The following is a 17,302-nucleotide window of genomic DNA, read 5'->3' as shown; positions in this document are numbered from 1 at the left end:
TCATCTATTGATATTCGTGGTCTATTAGTATTATTTTCATCATCATATTCGTTTTGTATTAAGAGTAACTTCACATGTTTAATTTAATTTAATTTCGTTATATAGCACGGTGAGACTTCATATTTCGATCCATATTTTTTTAGTATATATAAATTTACACTTATATTATTCAACTTTTCAAATTTAGGTATACTTTTTATTTTTACAGGGAAGCTTATACCATCAAAATTCAGTTCATTCTCATAGAGCTTGTACTTAATTACTCTGTTTAGATTTCTTTCAACTAGATGAAGGCATGAAAGTATAGCCCATTTAAAACATTCATTATCTTCATTTTTAACATTAACACAGGCTCATTTATTATCTATGCTTGACGGTAATGGTATATATGAGCATGGTTTAAATGGATTATACTTATTTATATTAATAATGATACCAACAATAGTTTTGAACGATCAGCCTGAGTCTCTTTCTTGCAAATCTTCGATTTGTTTAAGTATAATATCTTTAACGTTATTTTGAAACCATCTATCAAGATCAGTAGTCTTATAAATGCGAACATTTTCTGTATTGAAATACTTTATTTGAATAGCTTCTTCTTGATTTTTCTTTATGATAAACTGTGATGCAATTTCTGTATTTATTTTTAAGTTATTATGGATAGCAAGAAATTGAGGTATTTTAATTTGTAAAAGTTGATTTGCGGCAACTATAATTTTTTTATATCTAAATGACGTTGATTAACTATACAGACTGTACTAATTCGATTTTCAAAGGCTGAATGAATTTTTCTCCAAACAACTCAATCTCCTGGAATTTCATCCTGAATAGCTGTTAATGGATGTATACTTCCACTAACTTTTATAGTTTTACTTAAATTGACTTCAATAGAATTCAAATGACAAGCACAAGTTTGACACCTTTGTCGAATTGCTCTACTTAAATCAGATCGTTTCATAAATTCATTAATTGAAACTATAGCATTAATTGTTAGATTTCTCCATCTATTACAATCGTCTATATTTAGATCGTCCGAATGATGATAAGCTTAAATTTTTAATTGTTTCTTCAAAATAGGCGATAGAAATCATGTTGTTAGTTATCTAGTTTTTATTGTCTTGTATAATCACTTGTCTATAGTTGTATAAAGGATTATTATGATGAAAGGATGGAAAAGGTAGTGAACAGCTCTAAAATGAAGTCGGTCTCAGTAGGTAATTAATATTGATTCGTTTAACAAATCATTAAGTATTCAACTACCTACTCAGGAACTACTTGCAATGGAGTAAGGTAAGGCAAGCTTATCTCGCAGGCTGTCTCGAGAGACTGCGTTTTTTGCTAGGTCGAAGCGGCTTATAAAGGTTAAGTGAGGGTGCTGCCAGCAAACTGAGGGCGCTGTAGGAAGTATATGGAAGGGATAGCTAAAACGGAAGAGTGGGGGTGAACCGACTGTACCACCATCTAACTTATTAATTTAGTATTAAAGGGTTTATATAGATCTTCAGAATAAAAATATAGTCATTATTGCTTTAAGATACGATTCAGCTCACATATCATAGAGAATAATTGGATTTATACTCTAAGATGGACTATATTTTGGATGTTCAAGGCTTTCAGAGTCCTAATAATATTTTTATTTGTAAGGAGTTTGCCTATTTACCAGTATGTTCTAATACTTCACCTACAGTACTACTTTTTAAATCTTCATATCATTGGCTCAAAATGCCTATTAAATATCAAAGTGTTAATAAGTGGTTGGAATTACATCATCATGGTATTTATTTTTATTATCGTTAATTAACATTGATTTTATTTGAAATATTTAATATAATCAATTTTATAGGTATATTATGGAGAAATGGTATTTTACCATATAATTTTTTAAATTGTACTATTCGTAGTCATTTACATCATTGTAGAAATATTTATGTGAAAGGATTACAAAAGAAGCAATGGCTCAAAAAATTTATTCCTGAAAAGTAGGTTCAAATAATATACAATATTATATAATTCTAAATTCGAATTTAATTAGTTTTTTTTTAATTACAGAAATATTTTAGATATCGAAACTGAAATGAGATGTCCGCGATTGGAAGATTTAAGTCTTAAATTTAAACCATCCTGCATATATCATAGTCAAAATCGCGAGCATATAGTATGTGCTGCGGTAAATACACAAAAGATACACGATTGGATGATGGAAAGACAAAAACAAGCAAAATCAAAAGGGATCGACACAGTCGAAAGATTTACAGATGACTATAATTCATATAAAAATTCAACTGAATATTTAAAAATAGCTATGTCAGACACTGAATAAAAAAATTATAGACAAAGTGTACTCTACTCAATGTATAATTAAAAATAATAAATATTAAATAAATAATAAAATGTGTACTTATTTAAATAGTAAAATAATCATAACGATTGCAAGAAAGGGCGAACGGATGGGAATAAGGTTCTCTCCTAGCAGAGATGTTTAGAAGGAACATCTCAAGGAGGCGTCAGTCGAGCGACTGCATTCGTAGTCTCTAGCATTCTCACGAAAACAGTTCCCTTCGTGGAGAGAGCACGTATTGATTATAGACAGCATACGCTCCCCTCCATGCACCATGGTCCACGCTTAGCTAGAGCGTAGGAGAGAGAGAGAGAGAGAGAGAGAGCGCATATTTACTACTACTATAGTAGCACATCCCCATCAGGCTAGAACTACAGACAGCATGCGTTCCCTCCTCCTCCGCACGCTGTGGTCCACGCTGAGTCAGAGCTAGAGAGAAGGAGAGAGAGCACGCATCCTCAAGTTAGAACTATAGACAGCATGCGCTCCCCCTCCTCCGCACGCTCAGGTCCAAAACCAAATGTATGCGTGTGTAGCTAATATACACAATATGCATCTTCTAAGGTACATGTGGCATTGGCTCTAGTGGTAGAGCGCTAGCCGGCCAACCCAGAGGAGTCCGGTTCGATTCTCCGGTCTGTTTCTTCATTTTTTTCAAAAATCATCGCTATTTTCTACTCGTTTCATTTTCAATAAAGCAAGTAAATTGTCAATAATATATATTTATAACTTTAAAAAAATATATATTTAAATTTAATTAGACTGAAAGCACTAGGTATAGGGTCCCTAGGGACTAGGAGCCCTAGTGACTAAGAGCCGTATAAATCTTCCTCAAAAAATTATAAACAATTATTAACATTAATAATAATTAACATTGAAGCGTAGGACAGGGAATCAAAGAGTTAAACCAGGGACCCCCCCCACGAATATTGTTAATAATAATTGTTAACATTAACAATTATTATTAACAATATCCCCCCCCCCACAGGGGTGCTGGAACATACATTGCTATACTACTTTTGCGTAATCGAAAAGCCACTGCCTCTGAACTTATCGTAGATGTCAACAAACATTTAGAAAAATCTGTTAATGTGAGTACGGTAAAGAGACGTTTGCGAGAGAAAGGTCGAGTTGCCGTTAAGAAGCCACTTCTGCGATCTGTAAATAAAAAGAAATGCTTACAGTGGGCAAAAAGATAAAAAAATTGGACTATTTCTGATTGGAAAAATGTTCTGTGGTCTGACAAGTCAAAATTTGAAATTTTTGGAAGTAGAAGGAGAGTGTATGTAAGAAGACGAGTTGGTGAGAAATATAATAGTGATTGTTTAGTTCCAAGTGTGAAGCATAGTGTTGGTTCAGTTATGTTATGGAGTAGTTTTGCTGGATCAAAAGTAGGTGAGATTGTGAAAATTGATGGAATCTTAAGGAAAGAAAGTTACAAAAAAATTCTACAAAGGCACGCTATAACATCAGGAATTCGACTAGTGTGAGCACAATTTGTGTTTCAGCAAGATAACGATCCGAAACATACATCCAAATTATATAAAAATTATCTCTTAAATTTAGAAAAGAACAAAAAATTGAAAATTATGCAATGGCCAGCCCAGTCGCCTGATTTGAATCCCATCGAACTGCTATGAGAAGAGCTCGATCGAGCAGTGAGAAAATCTTGCCCAAGCTCTGCAACTAATTTATGGGAAATTTCTCAAAGAAAATGGAACAATCTCCAAGAAACCACATTGGATAAACTAGTCGCAAGGATGCCAAGAATATGCAAAGCTGTTATCAAGCACAAAGGAGGGCACTTTGATGAAAAAAAAGTTTAATTTGTGTGATACAAGTTCTAATTATCGCAAGTATATGTTTGTTAATTACAAAGTCACTATTGTTACGTGTTATTGTTATAAGACGGTGCATTTATTTATTCTAATTTTATTTATTTCGAATGATATTTAGCAAAAAATTTAGTTCATCATTCTATCGCATTTGTTTACTTTTGTCTATTTTTTGTTATCTATTTTTTGTTGTCTATTTCTATGTTATGACATTTTACTAAAATCACGCTAGAATCCAATCCAGAGTGAAATAGCAGATAATCTTCAAGTTTTAGGCTCAATGAAACTTATGTAAAGTTATTATTTCAAATAAATACCTTTCCAGATTAAGCATGTATTTTCATTTGAATCATGACATCATTATTGTTATTGAAAAACAGTGTTCTTGTGAGGAAAAAAAATGGGAACAACAAGTTTTTGCAATCTACAATTTTTATTTTACAAGAAGACAATTTCACGTTGTAGATGAATATTTTACTTTTTTTTTTTGACCGACCATAGAAAGATGGATAAAAAAAATATTTTTTTTTAATCTGAAAAAATTCTACAATGTTCTACGTGAAGGAGAATCATTTTCTTTCATGTGCACTTTTTTCTAGGATTTTTATTTATAAAGTTATAAAAAGTCGAAAAAACGTGTCAATTTTCAAGAAAATTTCTCATACAAGGGTCATATTTGATGGACAAAATTTTTTGACGAGTGATTTGGATAGGGTTTGGAAAAAGGAAGAAAATGCTATGCTCAAAATTTTCGTGGGATTTTTTCCCTAGAATTGGCAAGTTATCAAAGATAGACTGAAAATATCGGAATTTTCATTGATGAATATTCGATTGAAAAAATTAGAAACCCGATTTCATAAATTTTGCGATGCATACTATTCGAAAGCTCTTGAAAAGATCTCTTCTCTTTACTCTTTCTTCTGTCTCTCTCCTCACTCTTTCTTTCCTCTAGCGCCTACGCTTTCCTTCGTCGCCTGTCCTCGCGCCGTACGTTGACAGACAAAATCAAGCATGAGTGTGTGTTCTATACGTACATATTTGCAGCTAAGCATGGCGTGCGGATCTCGACGAGAACCCGACGGCAGAACTACAACCTTGCCGCGATTCTCTGTCACAACAGAATTATAAAGTGCAACGATTACCGAAAATCGTTCGACTCGCGCGAGGTTAATGAGCGGCTGAACGAGAGAAGCCGCGATCGGTTCGCGAGAGAGAGAGGGCGCGTAGGGGCAATGACCGGGAGGGGAGCGTTCAACAGGCAGTATGACTGTGTCACTCGGTCGGCCTACATCGTAGCTAACCCTTTCCCGTGTCGTTATCGCGTTTTCGTTTGGTGGTGCGAAGTGAGAGGCGAGGACAGTAGCGCGGTGTGCTGAGTGCAGCAACAGCAGCAATAGCAGCAGCAGCAATAGCAGCAACAGCAGTAGCAGCGACAGCAGCAACAGCAACAGCAATATCCGCAGCGGCAGCAACCACAACAGCAGTAATCGCGGCGGTGCAGCGAGCAGCGAAGCAGCTTTTCAGCGGCTTGTTGATCGGATACGGTTGGCCACCGTATCCTCTATTATCTCGCGGTAGGTGCACCTTCTCATTATTGTTAATAGCGTGCGATCCCGCGCAGCGTGCGCGAAGGGATTAATTGTTGCGTGCGAGCGGTTAGTTCGCGGTGATCGCGGTTTTCTCTCTCTCTCTCGTACAGCGTGTGTTGTCATTCGCGCTAGCGTGCGCAAGACTCTCGGCAAATCCCCCGTGTATTTGATTTAATTGAATAAATCGGTCAATCGTAATCATTAAATCTTGTCATCATTATTTAGTCTTTCCTTTGTCTGGAGGTCGCGTCTGATTACATTCGATTCGAATTAGCCGGTAGTGTAGCACGGATCACGCGGATACCGGTAGACGGGAATCGTCAACATAGTTTCCAGCAGCGGCCGCGCGAGCGCTACTAAGCAAGGGCGACAGCGCCGCCAAGCGGCGAGTTGGGGGAACCCAACTCGGAGTATCGAAGAGACTCTGCGCAGGCGCACTCCAAGACAAGGTAGGTTGATGTGCTTCGAGCACATAGATAACTAGGCGTCGTTTAGTCATTATATAGGTACGTTCCAGAGATATTATAGGCTAAACGGCAGCCTGTTACATGGCGCCCAACTAATATTAGGACTCACACACGAGGGAATTTGCACAAAAAGAGAGAGCGACGCGCGGGAGAGAGAGACGTTTGCGCGCGTGCGTATTAAGGTGCGAGCGGGTAAAATAACGCGTAGCTCGTTCGGTACGTGCTCTGCGGTAGGGAAAAGACGCCTCTCCGACCCAATAACACCTGCTTTTGTGAGCCGAGAGCACACTAACCCCAGGGGTCGAAGAGACGTCCGGAGTCGCTCTAACGCGAATAAAAGAGGTGATAAATCGTATTTTGGTTTACTTTTTGCTGTTTAAGTGGTTATATACACGTTAAAGCATTTAAGTGGGGGTTAGTCACCGAGCGACAGTACTTGCAGAGCGCGCAATTGGGGTGTGTGTAGGGTTAGATTTACTAACCCGGTGGAGCTAGCAAACAGTTAGCCTCCACCTATAGGCAGATAGTTGCGAAGCGGAAGTTAGTCCTTCCTTAGAGTACGCGGCACCTGCACACACCCACAAGCCACGTGTATTGTTGCCTTGGAATTAAAGGCGTATTTGGGTAGTTGCCGATAAAAATCGCAACACCCCGCTCGCGCCTTGGGCGATAGGAGGCGGTAGTGGTCGACTAGGTAAATTAACCTCAACCGTCACCTGCGCCCCAGCGTAAGCGAAATGGAGGATACCGCCGACACGATAACCCGGTGTGCTTCGGAACTGCCTTCGACACAGCTGGATAGATACCTGACGCAACTGGAGTTGCGTACAGACGGTCCAAAGCTGATGCAGGCAGTTCGACTAGCGTATTGGTTGTTAGGCGAATATATCGACCTAGACTTCCAAGGAGCGGCGTTGGATAGGGAGGCGACACAACGCAGGCGAAGGAGCCGAGAGAGGTGGCTGGAGTCCAGGCGACAGGAATTAGAAGCAGCCGAAGCTGAGTATCTTGTCGCCCACCCACTCATGCTGCTATATAGGGATGAGGTGGTAGAGGCGAACCTGACGCGGACTCTCGCGGTCTACGACAACCTAGAGGAGGAGAGTCAGAGCGAGACGGGGGAGCGAGAGCCCGCAGAGGAAGGGGGGACCGGCGAGGTCAAGGGGCCCTCGGAGAGGGTCAGTAGTGAACACAAGGGTTCCACCGGATCGCCAGATAGGCGAAGAGCTCGTCGTTTCGAGAACGCGGAGCTACAACCCCAAGAAGAAGAGGAAGAGCGGTGCGTGATCGAACGACTAAACGAAGAGATCGAGCGCAACCGAGTCGGGATAAACCGCATATTAGAGATGCTGGAAAGATACGACCAGGTATGCGCGCCGTGGAGTGACCAGGTGACCGCCCTGCAGGTGGAGGTCCAGCAGTTAAGGAGCAGGGATCCCACCAATCGACGAACGGTCATACCAGAGCGGGCCAGGAGAACCGTGGACTTCCAGTCCACGTATACGTGCCACTACGACCCAGGAGTGCCGGGAAGTACCCCGGAACCCCAGAGGTCAACCCCTGGCGAACATCGGGAGGCTCCCCAAAGGCAGGCGCCTTTACGGACGGAGCAGCCGCTACGCAGAGGACCAAGAGACGCCGACATAGGGGAAGAGCAGGCGATCCCTGAAGGATCCGCCTGGTATGACGCCAATGCGGCGTCAGGGTACTATGCGACTCGGGACGCGGGTAGGATAGTCCGAGGATGGAAGCTGCGATACTCAGGCACGGCTTCAAGAGTGCGTGGACACCTTCCTGTCAAGGCTGGAGGATCTACGCGCGGGCTCCGAGCTAACGGACGGCGAAATCTTGTGCTCGGTATCAGAGCTCCTCGAAGGTGTTGCGAGGACCTAGTACGAGCTTAACAAGTTTAAGTGGAGGAGTTACGCCGACTTCGTGGCTGGCGCTCGACGTTGGTTTGGGTCAAGTGAGTTGCAGCAACAGAGATTGCTGCAAGAGGCCCAAGCCCGGTACCAGGAGAAAGGAGAGTTGGTTCGGGAGTAATCCTGCCACCTCCTCTTCATGCTGGCCCAGCTACGCCCGCCGTTACCGGAGCAAAGACAATTGGATTTGCTGTACGCAAATCTCCTACCCGCCATCCGTATGCAGCTGCGGAGGAACGCATTCTCCAACGTGGACGAATTCCACGCCCGGGCGACCGAAATCGAGACCGCTTTGCGGGACGACGAGCGCCCGAGGACCAGGCTGGAGCCTACGTCCACGTTGTACCCCGAGCACATGGGGGTGTCAGCAAAGGCACCACCGCCCCGGGCAGGACCCCGAACGGCGGCCATGTCCAACAAGCCTCGGGGTAGGGAACAGCTGCAACCCGAGTCACCGGTTAAAGCACAGGCCGGGAAACCCGAGGACTGGCCCACAATCGCTGCAACGCAGGCGACAGACCGCATTGAAGACCTGTCGTCGCAGATTGCGACCCTGCGACGCGAAATGGACCGGTACTTCAAAGAGAGGAAGGCTAACTCTCGCCACGCTGGAACGTGGCAGGGGCCCGTCAGCGACCCCAGGGTTCAGGAAGGTCTCGCCAGGGATATCGGACCCTACGAGACCTGGCAGTGCGGTGGCGTTAGAAGCGACAGCGACCGAGCAGATGCCTGTTCTGGGTAACCAGGCATTTTGTATCCTGGAAGGGTACGGAGGTCGGATTCAGGTGATGGAGCAGAGGTTTGAATGGGTCGGAGAGGAGACTGTCAGACCCAAAAGCTCCGGGAGACCACCTGACGCTCCAGAGGATACGCCGGCGACCCATCAACCAGCGGGTGAGAGCACGTCGATGCGAGTAGCGGCTGCCCAGGGCAAGAAGAGCCGTGAAAGCCTCCCGTCCACAGAGGGGAGAGGGACGGAGAAAGCTCCCCGTAGGTACAGACCCGAGGATGAAACCAGATGGTGGCTTCAGGTGGGGATAGGTGCCTACAAATTGAGGGCACTCTACGATACCGGAGCCTCATCGACGGTAATGGGTCAACTCGGACTTAGATTGGCATCGGACATGGGGCTGGGCCTGGATGTGACGCGTGCGGGAGAGGCAAAGCTCGCCGACGGTCGCCCATGTCCCATCTTGGGTCATGTGATTTTCCCCTTCACAGTAGGGGGAATCACGAGAGACGTAAGGGTCGCTATAACGCCACTGCTGTCTGATGACTGCTATGTTGGCGCGAATTTCGTGAGGGAATTCAGCGCCAACCTGAACCCTGACACGGACCAGCTGTACTTGGCGAAAGCCAAAGTGGCGGTACCGTTGGAAGTGGCAAGCGTCACTGGTACGTCGTGCCTCGCACCCGTAGGCCTGGTAGAAGCCACGGAAGCACAGCGTCAAGAAGTAGCTAGCCTCGTCGATGGATTAATTCCAGACGGAGGCGAGTGTTTAGGCTGTGCTGTGGGGGTCGAGCATGCGATAGACATCGGAGACGCTCGACCCTGTAAACAGAAATACTACCCGGTCTCCGACAGGGTGCGAGACGAAATGCACGCGCTGGTCAAGGCCATGCTGGACAACGACGTCATTGAACCAGCAACCAGCGGGTGGTCAAGTCCAGTGGTGATGGTTAAGAAGGCAGACGGCAAATATCGGTTCTGCGTAAATTACCAGAAGGTAAACGCAGTAACCAAGCCGGACGCCTACCCATTACCCTTCATGAGCGACATCCTGCGAAGGATCAGGGATGCTAAGTTCATCTCGACACTGGACTTGAGTAGCGCGTACCACCAGATACCTCTTAAAAAGGAGTCGCGCCCCATTACAGCGTTCACAATCCCCGGCCTGGGGCATTTTCAGTTTAAGAGAATGCCCTTCGGATTGTCCTACGCCGGCGCGACCTTCCAGAGGTTGATGGACAGAGTGATTGGCCCGGATTTAGATCCTTTCGCTTTTGCTTACCTCGACGACGTGATTATTATCTCGCCGTCCTTTGAGGAGCATAAGCGACACCTGGGATTGGTTTTACAACGAATCCTAGGTGCGGGCCTCACCGTGAATAAGACCAAAAGCCACTTCTGTAAGTCGGAAGTCAAGTACCTGGGGGTCCTAGTGAACCGTGAACCCATAATGGAGTACCCAATACCACGGACGATCAGACAGGTGAAGCGATTCATGGGGATGATGTCGTGGTATCGTCGCTTTATACCCGACTTCGCGACAATCGCTGAGCCGATAAACCGCCTGACGAAGAAGAGCATCCCGTTTGCTTGGCAGCAGGAACAGGAGCAGGCTTTCGAAAGGCTACGAGATGCCATGGTCTCGGCACCAATCTTGCAGTCGCCAGATCCCAGCGCACAGTTCGTGTTACAAACGGACGCGAACGATAGTGGGATAGGCGCGGTGTTGACGCAAGAAATCGATGGACAGGAGCGCGTAATTGAGTACGCCAGTCGCTCCCTAAACAGTGCGGAAAGGAATTATACAGTCTCCGAACGAGAGTGCCTGGCAGTAGTATGGGCTATCGGGAAGTTCCGACCATATGTTGAGGGGCACCACTTCAAAGTCATCACCGATCATAGTTGCCTTAGGTGGCTCCACAGTATGAGGAATCCTACAGGAAGGCTAGCGCGTTGGGCGTTAGCACTGCAAGGGCATGTTTTCGATATAGAGTATCGAAAAGGAGACCTCAACGTGGTGCCAGACGCTTTATCTAGGGCCTATGAGGAGGGGGTGGTAGAAGTGGGTGCCATGACTCATCAGCCGGAAACTGCCGATGCCTGGTACCTTCAGAAATACAGGGAAGTATGCCAGGATCCACATTGTCAGCCTACCTGGAAGGTAGTTGGAGGGAGATTGTATCACTACAATCCGACTGAGGAGAGCGAAGGGTCCATCGACAATGAGGAAGCCTGGAAGCTAGTTGTTCCTGCTGAGAAAAGACCTCAAGTGCTCGAGGAGGTACACGATGCGCCAGCAGCGGGACATCAGGGGAGAGAACGAACGTTCTCCCGGGCTAGGCACCTGTATTTCTGGCCAAAGATATACGAGCAGGTCAGAGAGTACGTGAGGAGTTGCCCGGTATGTCAGCAGTGCAAGGCGGAACAAAGGCCGCCTTGCGGGCTGATGGGTCGTCGAGAAGTCTCGCGACCCTGGCAGGTGGAGGCCAGTGATATTACTGGCCCTTTCCCAAAGAGCTCGAGAGGGTTCGAGTAAATTTTGGTCTTCTTAGACCTGTTCACTCGGTGGGTGGAGTGTGTACCCCTACGTAAGGCCAATGGAAGGACCATCGTACGGGAATTGCACAAGAGGGTGGTAACCAGGTTCGGCGCGCCCGAGATATTTCTTTCGGACAACGGGACCGAATTTAAAAACCAGGAGGTCGATGCCTACTTGTCGAGGAACGGCATCCGGCGCGCCCTTACTCCAATTTACCACCCACAGGCAAACCCTACAGAGCGAGTGAATAAAACCCTCAAGGCCATGCTCATGTCGTACGTGGAGCGGGACCATAAGAGCTGGGATGAGCACCTGCCAAAGTTCAACTTCGCGTTGAACTCGGCAACTCATAGCGCGACAGGTTATAGCCCGGCTATGCTGGTCTTCGGTAGACAGCCCACTCCCCCCTCGACCTTTAGGAGAGCCCAGGATCAGTTGGCTCGGGAAGCTTCTGAGGACCAAGAACTGACCGAATGGGGCGAGCACATGCGCCAGTTACCCAATTTATGGGAACGCGCTGGCTCTAAGTCCAGGGAGGAGGCTGACCATCAGGCGGTCTACTATAACCGGAGGAGACGCCAGGCCGACTTTAGGGTTGGGGACTGGGTGTGGAAGCGGAACCGTATCTTGTCTTCCGCAGCTCAGGGCGTTTCGGCGAAGTTGGCGCCGAAGTATGCTGGTCCATATGTCATTCAGGAGGTATGTGAAACTAATACCTACCGCGTCGGTAACCAGCAGGAAGAGTTGCCCGAGCTGATCCACGTCAAGATCCTCAAGCCCTATTTCGGCCCATTCTCGGACCAGGATGATGAGGAACCGGGAGTAGGGGACTCAACACCGTTGGAGGAAGAGGAGGGCGTAGGCGACCAGCCAGCGAAGATTGAGGAATCCAGCGAGGATCCGATATGAGAGCGCGTCGCGATTGCAGCCCCCGCGAACGAGTGTGAGGAACCCGTGGCGGCCCCAAAGGTACCGATCGAGGCGCCGGCTAAGCGAGGCCGTGGTAGGCCGCGCAAGAACCCTGCGTGCGAACCTCAGGCACCAGGTGGAGATGACCTGAATGACAATGCGGCAAGGGGAAGAGGCAGGCCCCGTAGAACCACTCAGCACGTGCAGAAGGTGGTCCTGCCAGCTACCCCCTCAAATGGGCCACATTCGCGAGGAAATCGCAGGGGACCGGGACGTCCTCGTAAACAGTAGCATCGAGCGTGACGCAGCGACGGTTAGGTTAAGGGCTAAACCTGAGACATCCCTTAACTCCCCTCTTCTTCTTTTACAGATGGAGAGGAAGCTGATAGTGAGCAAAGAGGCCTTCGAGACGGCCACTCAGATGTTGCTCGACCTAAGGCTGGGTCCGGACGCCGTCCGGCTCATCGGCGACGTCAGAAGATTTGTCCGGGCCCAGGTCGAGGTGGCCGCCAGAGAAGGCCGCTCGCGCCAGCGGGTGGACGACTTCCTCCGGGAAGGTATGAGGGCCCAGACCAGGAGGCCTGAGACCCGGGAAGTGTCCACCCAGACCGACGGCCCGTCCGAAGAGGGCCGTCGGTCTAAGTCCACGACGGACCAGGGGGTGCAGACCCCAGAGTCGAACAAGCCGACGACGGCTGACGGCTCAACGCAGTGCCCCAGGCCGAAAGAGGCCTGTGGCCAGGGGCAGTGGGTCTGCAACCACTCCCGGGTCCCCAGCAGGTTGGGCTCGAAAATTCCTGGAGGCACGTGAGGTTGGGCCTCCAGGAATTGGAAAACGCGTGGGAGTTCGTCGGGGAACTTCAGCGCCAGGTACATGCACACCTGGGGGAGTTCCTCGACTTCCGCGGCGCCCAAGAGATGCTGGGGGAGTGGGCTCCTGTGGTCCGGCGGCAGAGGGCCTATGGCGAGGCCCTGCTGCGCGTAGACCGGGGACCGGAGTCCCCAACGGCCGCGGGCCCGCCGGCGGTATTACCACCGACGGCATCAACTGATAGGGTCGCGGCCAGGACTCCAGCCAGGCCCCCGACGCAGACTCAGGCCAAGAGAGTCTCGGGGGCCCCCGGCGCCGTGCAGGAGTTTACGGTCCGCGTGGACGGGTCGGTTTCCGACCCTACCGTGGTGGTGCGCACCCAAGGGGGGCGCACATCCGCCACGGTGGGCGGCGTTACATTTATCGCCGCCCCGGTAGTTCCAGCCCAGCCGCCCTATCCACCAGCAGGGAGCCAGGGCCATGGAGCGGAGCCTGGCCCCAGTGGGCGGCCGAAGAAGGGCTGCTACATATGCGGCCATCCCGGGATAACCACAACGTCCAAGTGCCCCAACAAGTCGGAACACTGGCGCTATCCCAGGCATAAGGCGCCAGGAGGCTCCGGCAGATGAGGTGGGGGAGTAGTGGCCCGGGATGGGCGAATAAAGTATGATGGTAACGAGGATGGATTGTGTCAGTTTCTCCCCTTTCCCAATCCTGTCCTTAGGGTCGCGAGTCGGTGAAGTAGTTCGGTCCGGTAGTCCGAAGCTAGGAGGGGGCTGCAACGATTACCGAAAATCGTTCGACTCGCGCGAGGTTAATGAGCGGCTGAACGAGAGAAGCCGCGATCGGTTCGCGAGAGAGAGAGGGCGCGTAGGGGCAATGACCGGGAGGGGAGCGTTCAATAGGCAGTATGACTGTGTCACTCGGTCGGCCTACATCGTAGCTAACCCTTTCCCGTGTCGTTATCGCGTTTTCGTTTGGTGGTGCGAAGTGAGAAGCGAGGACAGTAGCGCGGTGTGCTGAGTGCAGCAACAGCAGCAATAGCAGCAACAGCAGTAGCAGCGACAGCAGCAACAGCAACAGCAATATCCGCAGCGGCAGCAACCACAACAGCAGTAATCGCGGCGGTGCAGCGAGCAGCGAAGCAGCTTTTCAGCGGCTTGTTGATCGGATACGGTTGGCCACCGTATCCTCTATTATCTCGCGGTAGGTGCACCTTCCCATTATTGTTAATAGCGTGCTATCCCGCGCAGCGTACGCGAAGGGATTAATTGTTGCGTGCGAGCGGTTAGTTCGCGGTGATCGCGGTTTTCTCTCTCTCTCTCGTACAGCGTGTGTTGTCATTCGCGCTAGCGTGCGCAAGACTCTCGGCAAATCCCCCGTGTATTTGATTTAATTGAATAAATCGGTCAATCGTAATCATTAAATCTTGTCATCATTATTTAGTCTTTCCTTTGTCTGGAGGTCGCGTCTGATTACATTCGATTCGAATTAGCCGGTAGTGTAGCACGGATCACGCGGATACCGGTAGACGGGAATCGTCAACATAGTTTCCAGCAGCGGCCGCGCGAGCGCTACTAAGCAAGGGCGACAGCGCCACCAAGCGGCGAGTTGGGGGAACCCAACTCGGAGTATCGAAGAGACTCTGCGCAGGCGCACTCCAAGACAAGGTAGGTTGATGTGCTTCGAGCACATAGATAACTAGGCGTCGTTTAGTCATTATATAGGTACGTTCCAGAGATATTATAGGCTAAACGGCAGCCTGTTATAGAAGATAATACAAACACTTTTATAATATATTAATTATGAAAAATGGTACCAATTATTTTATTCTACTATATTATTTTACAAAAATCTTGAATACATTAGTTATTATTATAATATAAATTTTTTTTAAATTTTATTTAGTATGATTTTAGGAAAAGCCTGTGACACCATAGTTCAGTTTTCGAGCCTTTGTTTGCAATCTTCTCTTCAATGTAATACAGTTAAAATCTGAATAATATAGTTGAATGGGATTTTTAATGTAACAACACGGAATAAATTAATCATTGAATATGCATCCAACAATTTAAAGTTAAATTAATTAACAATTCTTAGTCAGTTTTATTGGTAGGTGATTTAACCGTATAATTATTTTTTCAGGACGAACATACAAATGTCAGCCTATGAAGATATATTTCAAATGGATGCTTCAGAAAAAAACTCATATAACATCAATGATGTCCAACGAAGACCAACAAATTTGCAATTATTAGTTAGACAAACAAGTATGATGGATACTCAAAGAGATTCAGATGGTACAATAAAAATGGCGTATTGGTTTTAAAAGTAAAATTATGTGAATTGGAAAAATCTTCGTTACTATCGGCTAGCTCATTTTTGTCGAAAAAATTTATTTGAATAAAATTATAAACTACCTGAAATATTCTAATTGATAAAATAATGATGATTACTTTAGTGCATCAAACAGAATCACCCTTCGCTAAAAATAATATCACACATGAAATATTTCATTGGACCAAAATTCAAAACTATTCATTTTTACAGCGAGCATCGGAAATCTTACGATTATTGTTTCTTGTTGTAATTAAGATTACTCAGTGCCTTACTTAGCATCAGCAAAGTAAGTATTGCTAATATAATTTACTCCATATATGTTTGGCTCCTGCTCTTCTACGTAACCAGAAAAAGGGCAATTTCTTTCTCTAATACTCAAGCATTATAATACATATGAATTATTATATAAATAATAATTGCTGATAGAGATAATGTGAAAAAATATGAAGACAATAGGAGAATAATAGAGACAATGGAAAAAATATAAGAAATATTCTCCATTCGAATCTCCAAATCGTACATGTATTACAGCAAGATAATTACTGATTAACTATTTCTATCTACTGAAGTAGAAATATCCTTAGGTACCAGAAGATAATACTTGATCAGTCTATTGTTAATTTTAAAAATAATGACTATACTTCCAGATCAATTCATATATATATAATTTTTGTTCTAGAAAATAATAGAAATCTGCTTTAAGCTTCAGTCACGTGTAAAAAAACTAACAAACTCTATTACACGGCGTGATATAGAAATGATTAATCAAATTCTATAAAAGTAAATTTCTTCAATGTAACCATATCCTTAATTGTTTTCTATATTTTCCGAATCATTCACTATACTTTTCAATTATTGAAGTATTCAGTACTTATTAATTATTTACAAATTTTAACGGTACATACTCTGTTGCAAAATCGAAATCTTTTATTAATGTTAGTAATGTCGGAATAAGCATACTCAATACTACTTGAACGAACTAACAAGGAAACCCCCCCAACCCGACCTCACCGATTTCAATAATCTTTTGATATGTTATAGTTCATCAAAAAATAAGACATATGTATTTTTTTTTATCGGCGGAAAAACACTTTGAGGGGGTGAAAACAACCCTCAAAGTTCACCCCCAAAAATAGATTTTCCAATGTATCTCAGCATCTAATTGATATTTTACGACCAAACAAATTTCATATCACTTCTCATGTGAAAAGCAAACTAGCACATGCAATTCCGACCACAAGGGATGCAACCCTTATTTTTTTTATTTAAAATACTATCTATTTCATGGCTATTTTTATGAAAAAAATTAAAATAACCCGAAAAAAATTGGAAAAAATATTACCCTACATAAAATACAAAAATAAAGTTAATCTAGTCAAGCTTTTTTTCAAACTACCCCCTTAAAGTTGAAAAACCACCCCTAAAAAATTGTTTTCAATACATTACAGGTGGTGTTGATAATTTAGTGTAAAATACGTTAAGCATCATTTATACTGTACAAACACAACTATCTCGTGCAGTTTCGACCACAAGGGTTGCAACCCCTAATTTCTGTCATCGAAATTTTTACCTTCTTTGTACCTATTTTTTAAGAAAAGTTCATAATGAGCTTAAAAAAATTAGAAAAAATATTACCATGGATAGAATAAGAAAAAAAAATTTACTTCTCATTTTTAAAACCACCCCTAATATTGAAAAACCACCCCCAAAAAATTGTTTCCAATACATTACAGGTCCTCTTGATAATTTACTGTAAAATACGTTGCTCATCACTTATAATGTACAAACACATTTATCTCGTGCAGTTTCGACCACGAAGGTT

General features: G+C 45.4%; 1 protein-coding gene across 1 annotated transcript in view; it reads left to right on the top strand.

Annotated features, from left to right (window-relative positions):
* Positions 1-15,539, top strand: part of LOC131672648 (carcinine transporter) — a 1,420,696-nt gene extending 1,405,157 nt beyond the window's left edge. Inside the window, exon 11 of the mRNA XM_058950032.1 lies at positions 15,286-15,539. Within this exon, the coding sequence (XP_058806015.1) occupies positions 15,286-15,469 (184 nt within the window). The 3' untranslated portion in view covers positions 15,470-15,539. The remainder of the gene's footprint in view (positions 1-15,285) is intronic.
* Positions 15,540-17,302: the final 1,763 nt, after the last annotated feature.

The sequence above is a fragment of the Phymastichus coffea genome, unplaced genomic scaffold (assembly GCF_024137745.1).
Source record: "Phymastichus coffea isolate CEN01 unplaced genomic scaffold, Cenicafe_Pcof_1.1 PCOF00012, whole genome shotgun sequence".
Classification (NCBI taxonomy): Eukaryota; Metazoa; Arthropoda; class Insecta; order Hymenoptera; family Eulophidae; genus Phymastichus; species Phymastichus coffea.
This window is presented reverse-complemented; position numbering and strand designations above follow the sequence as displayed.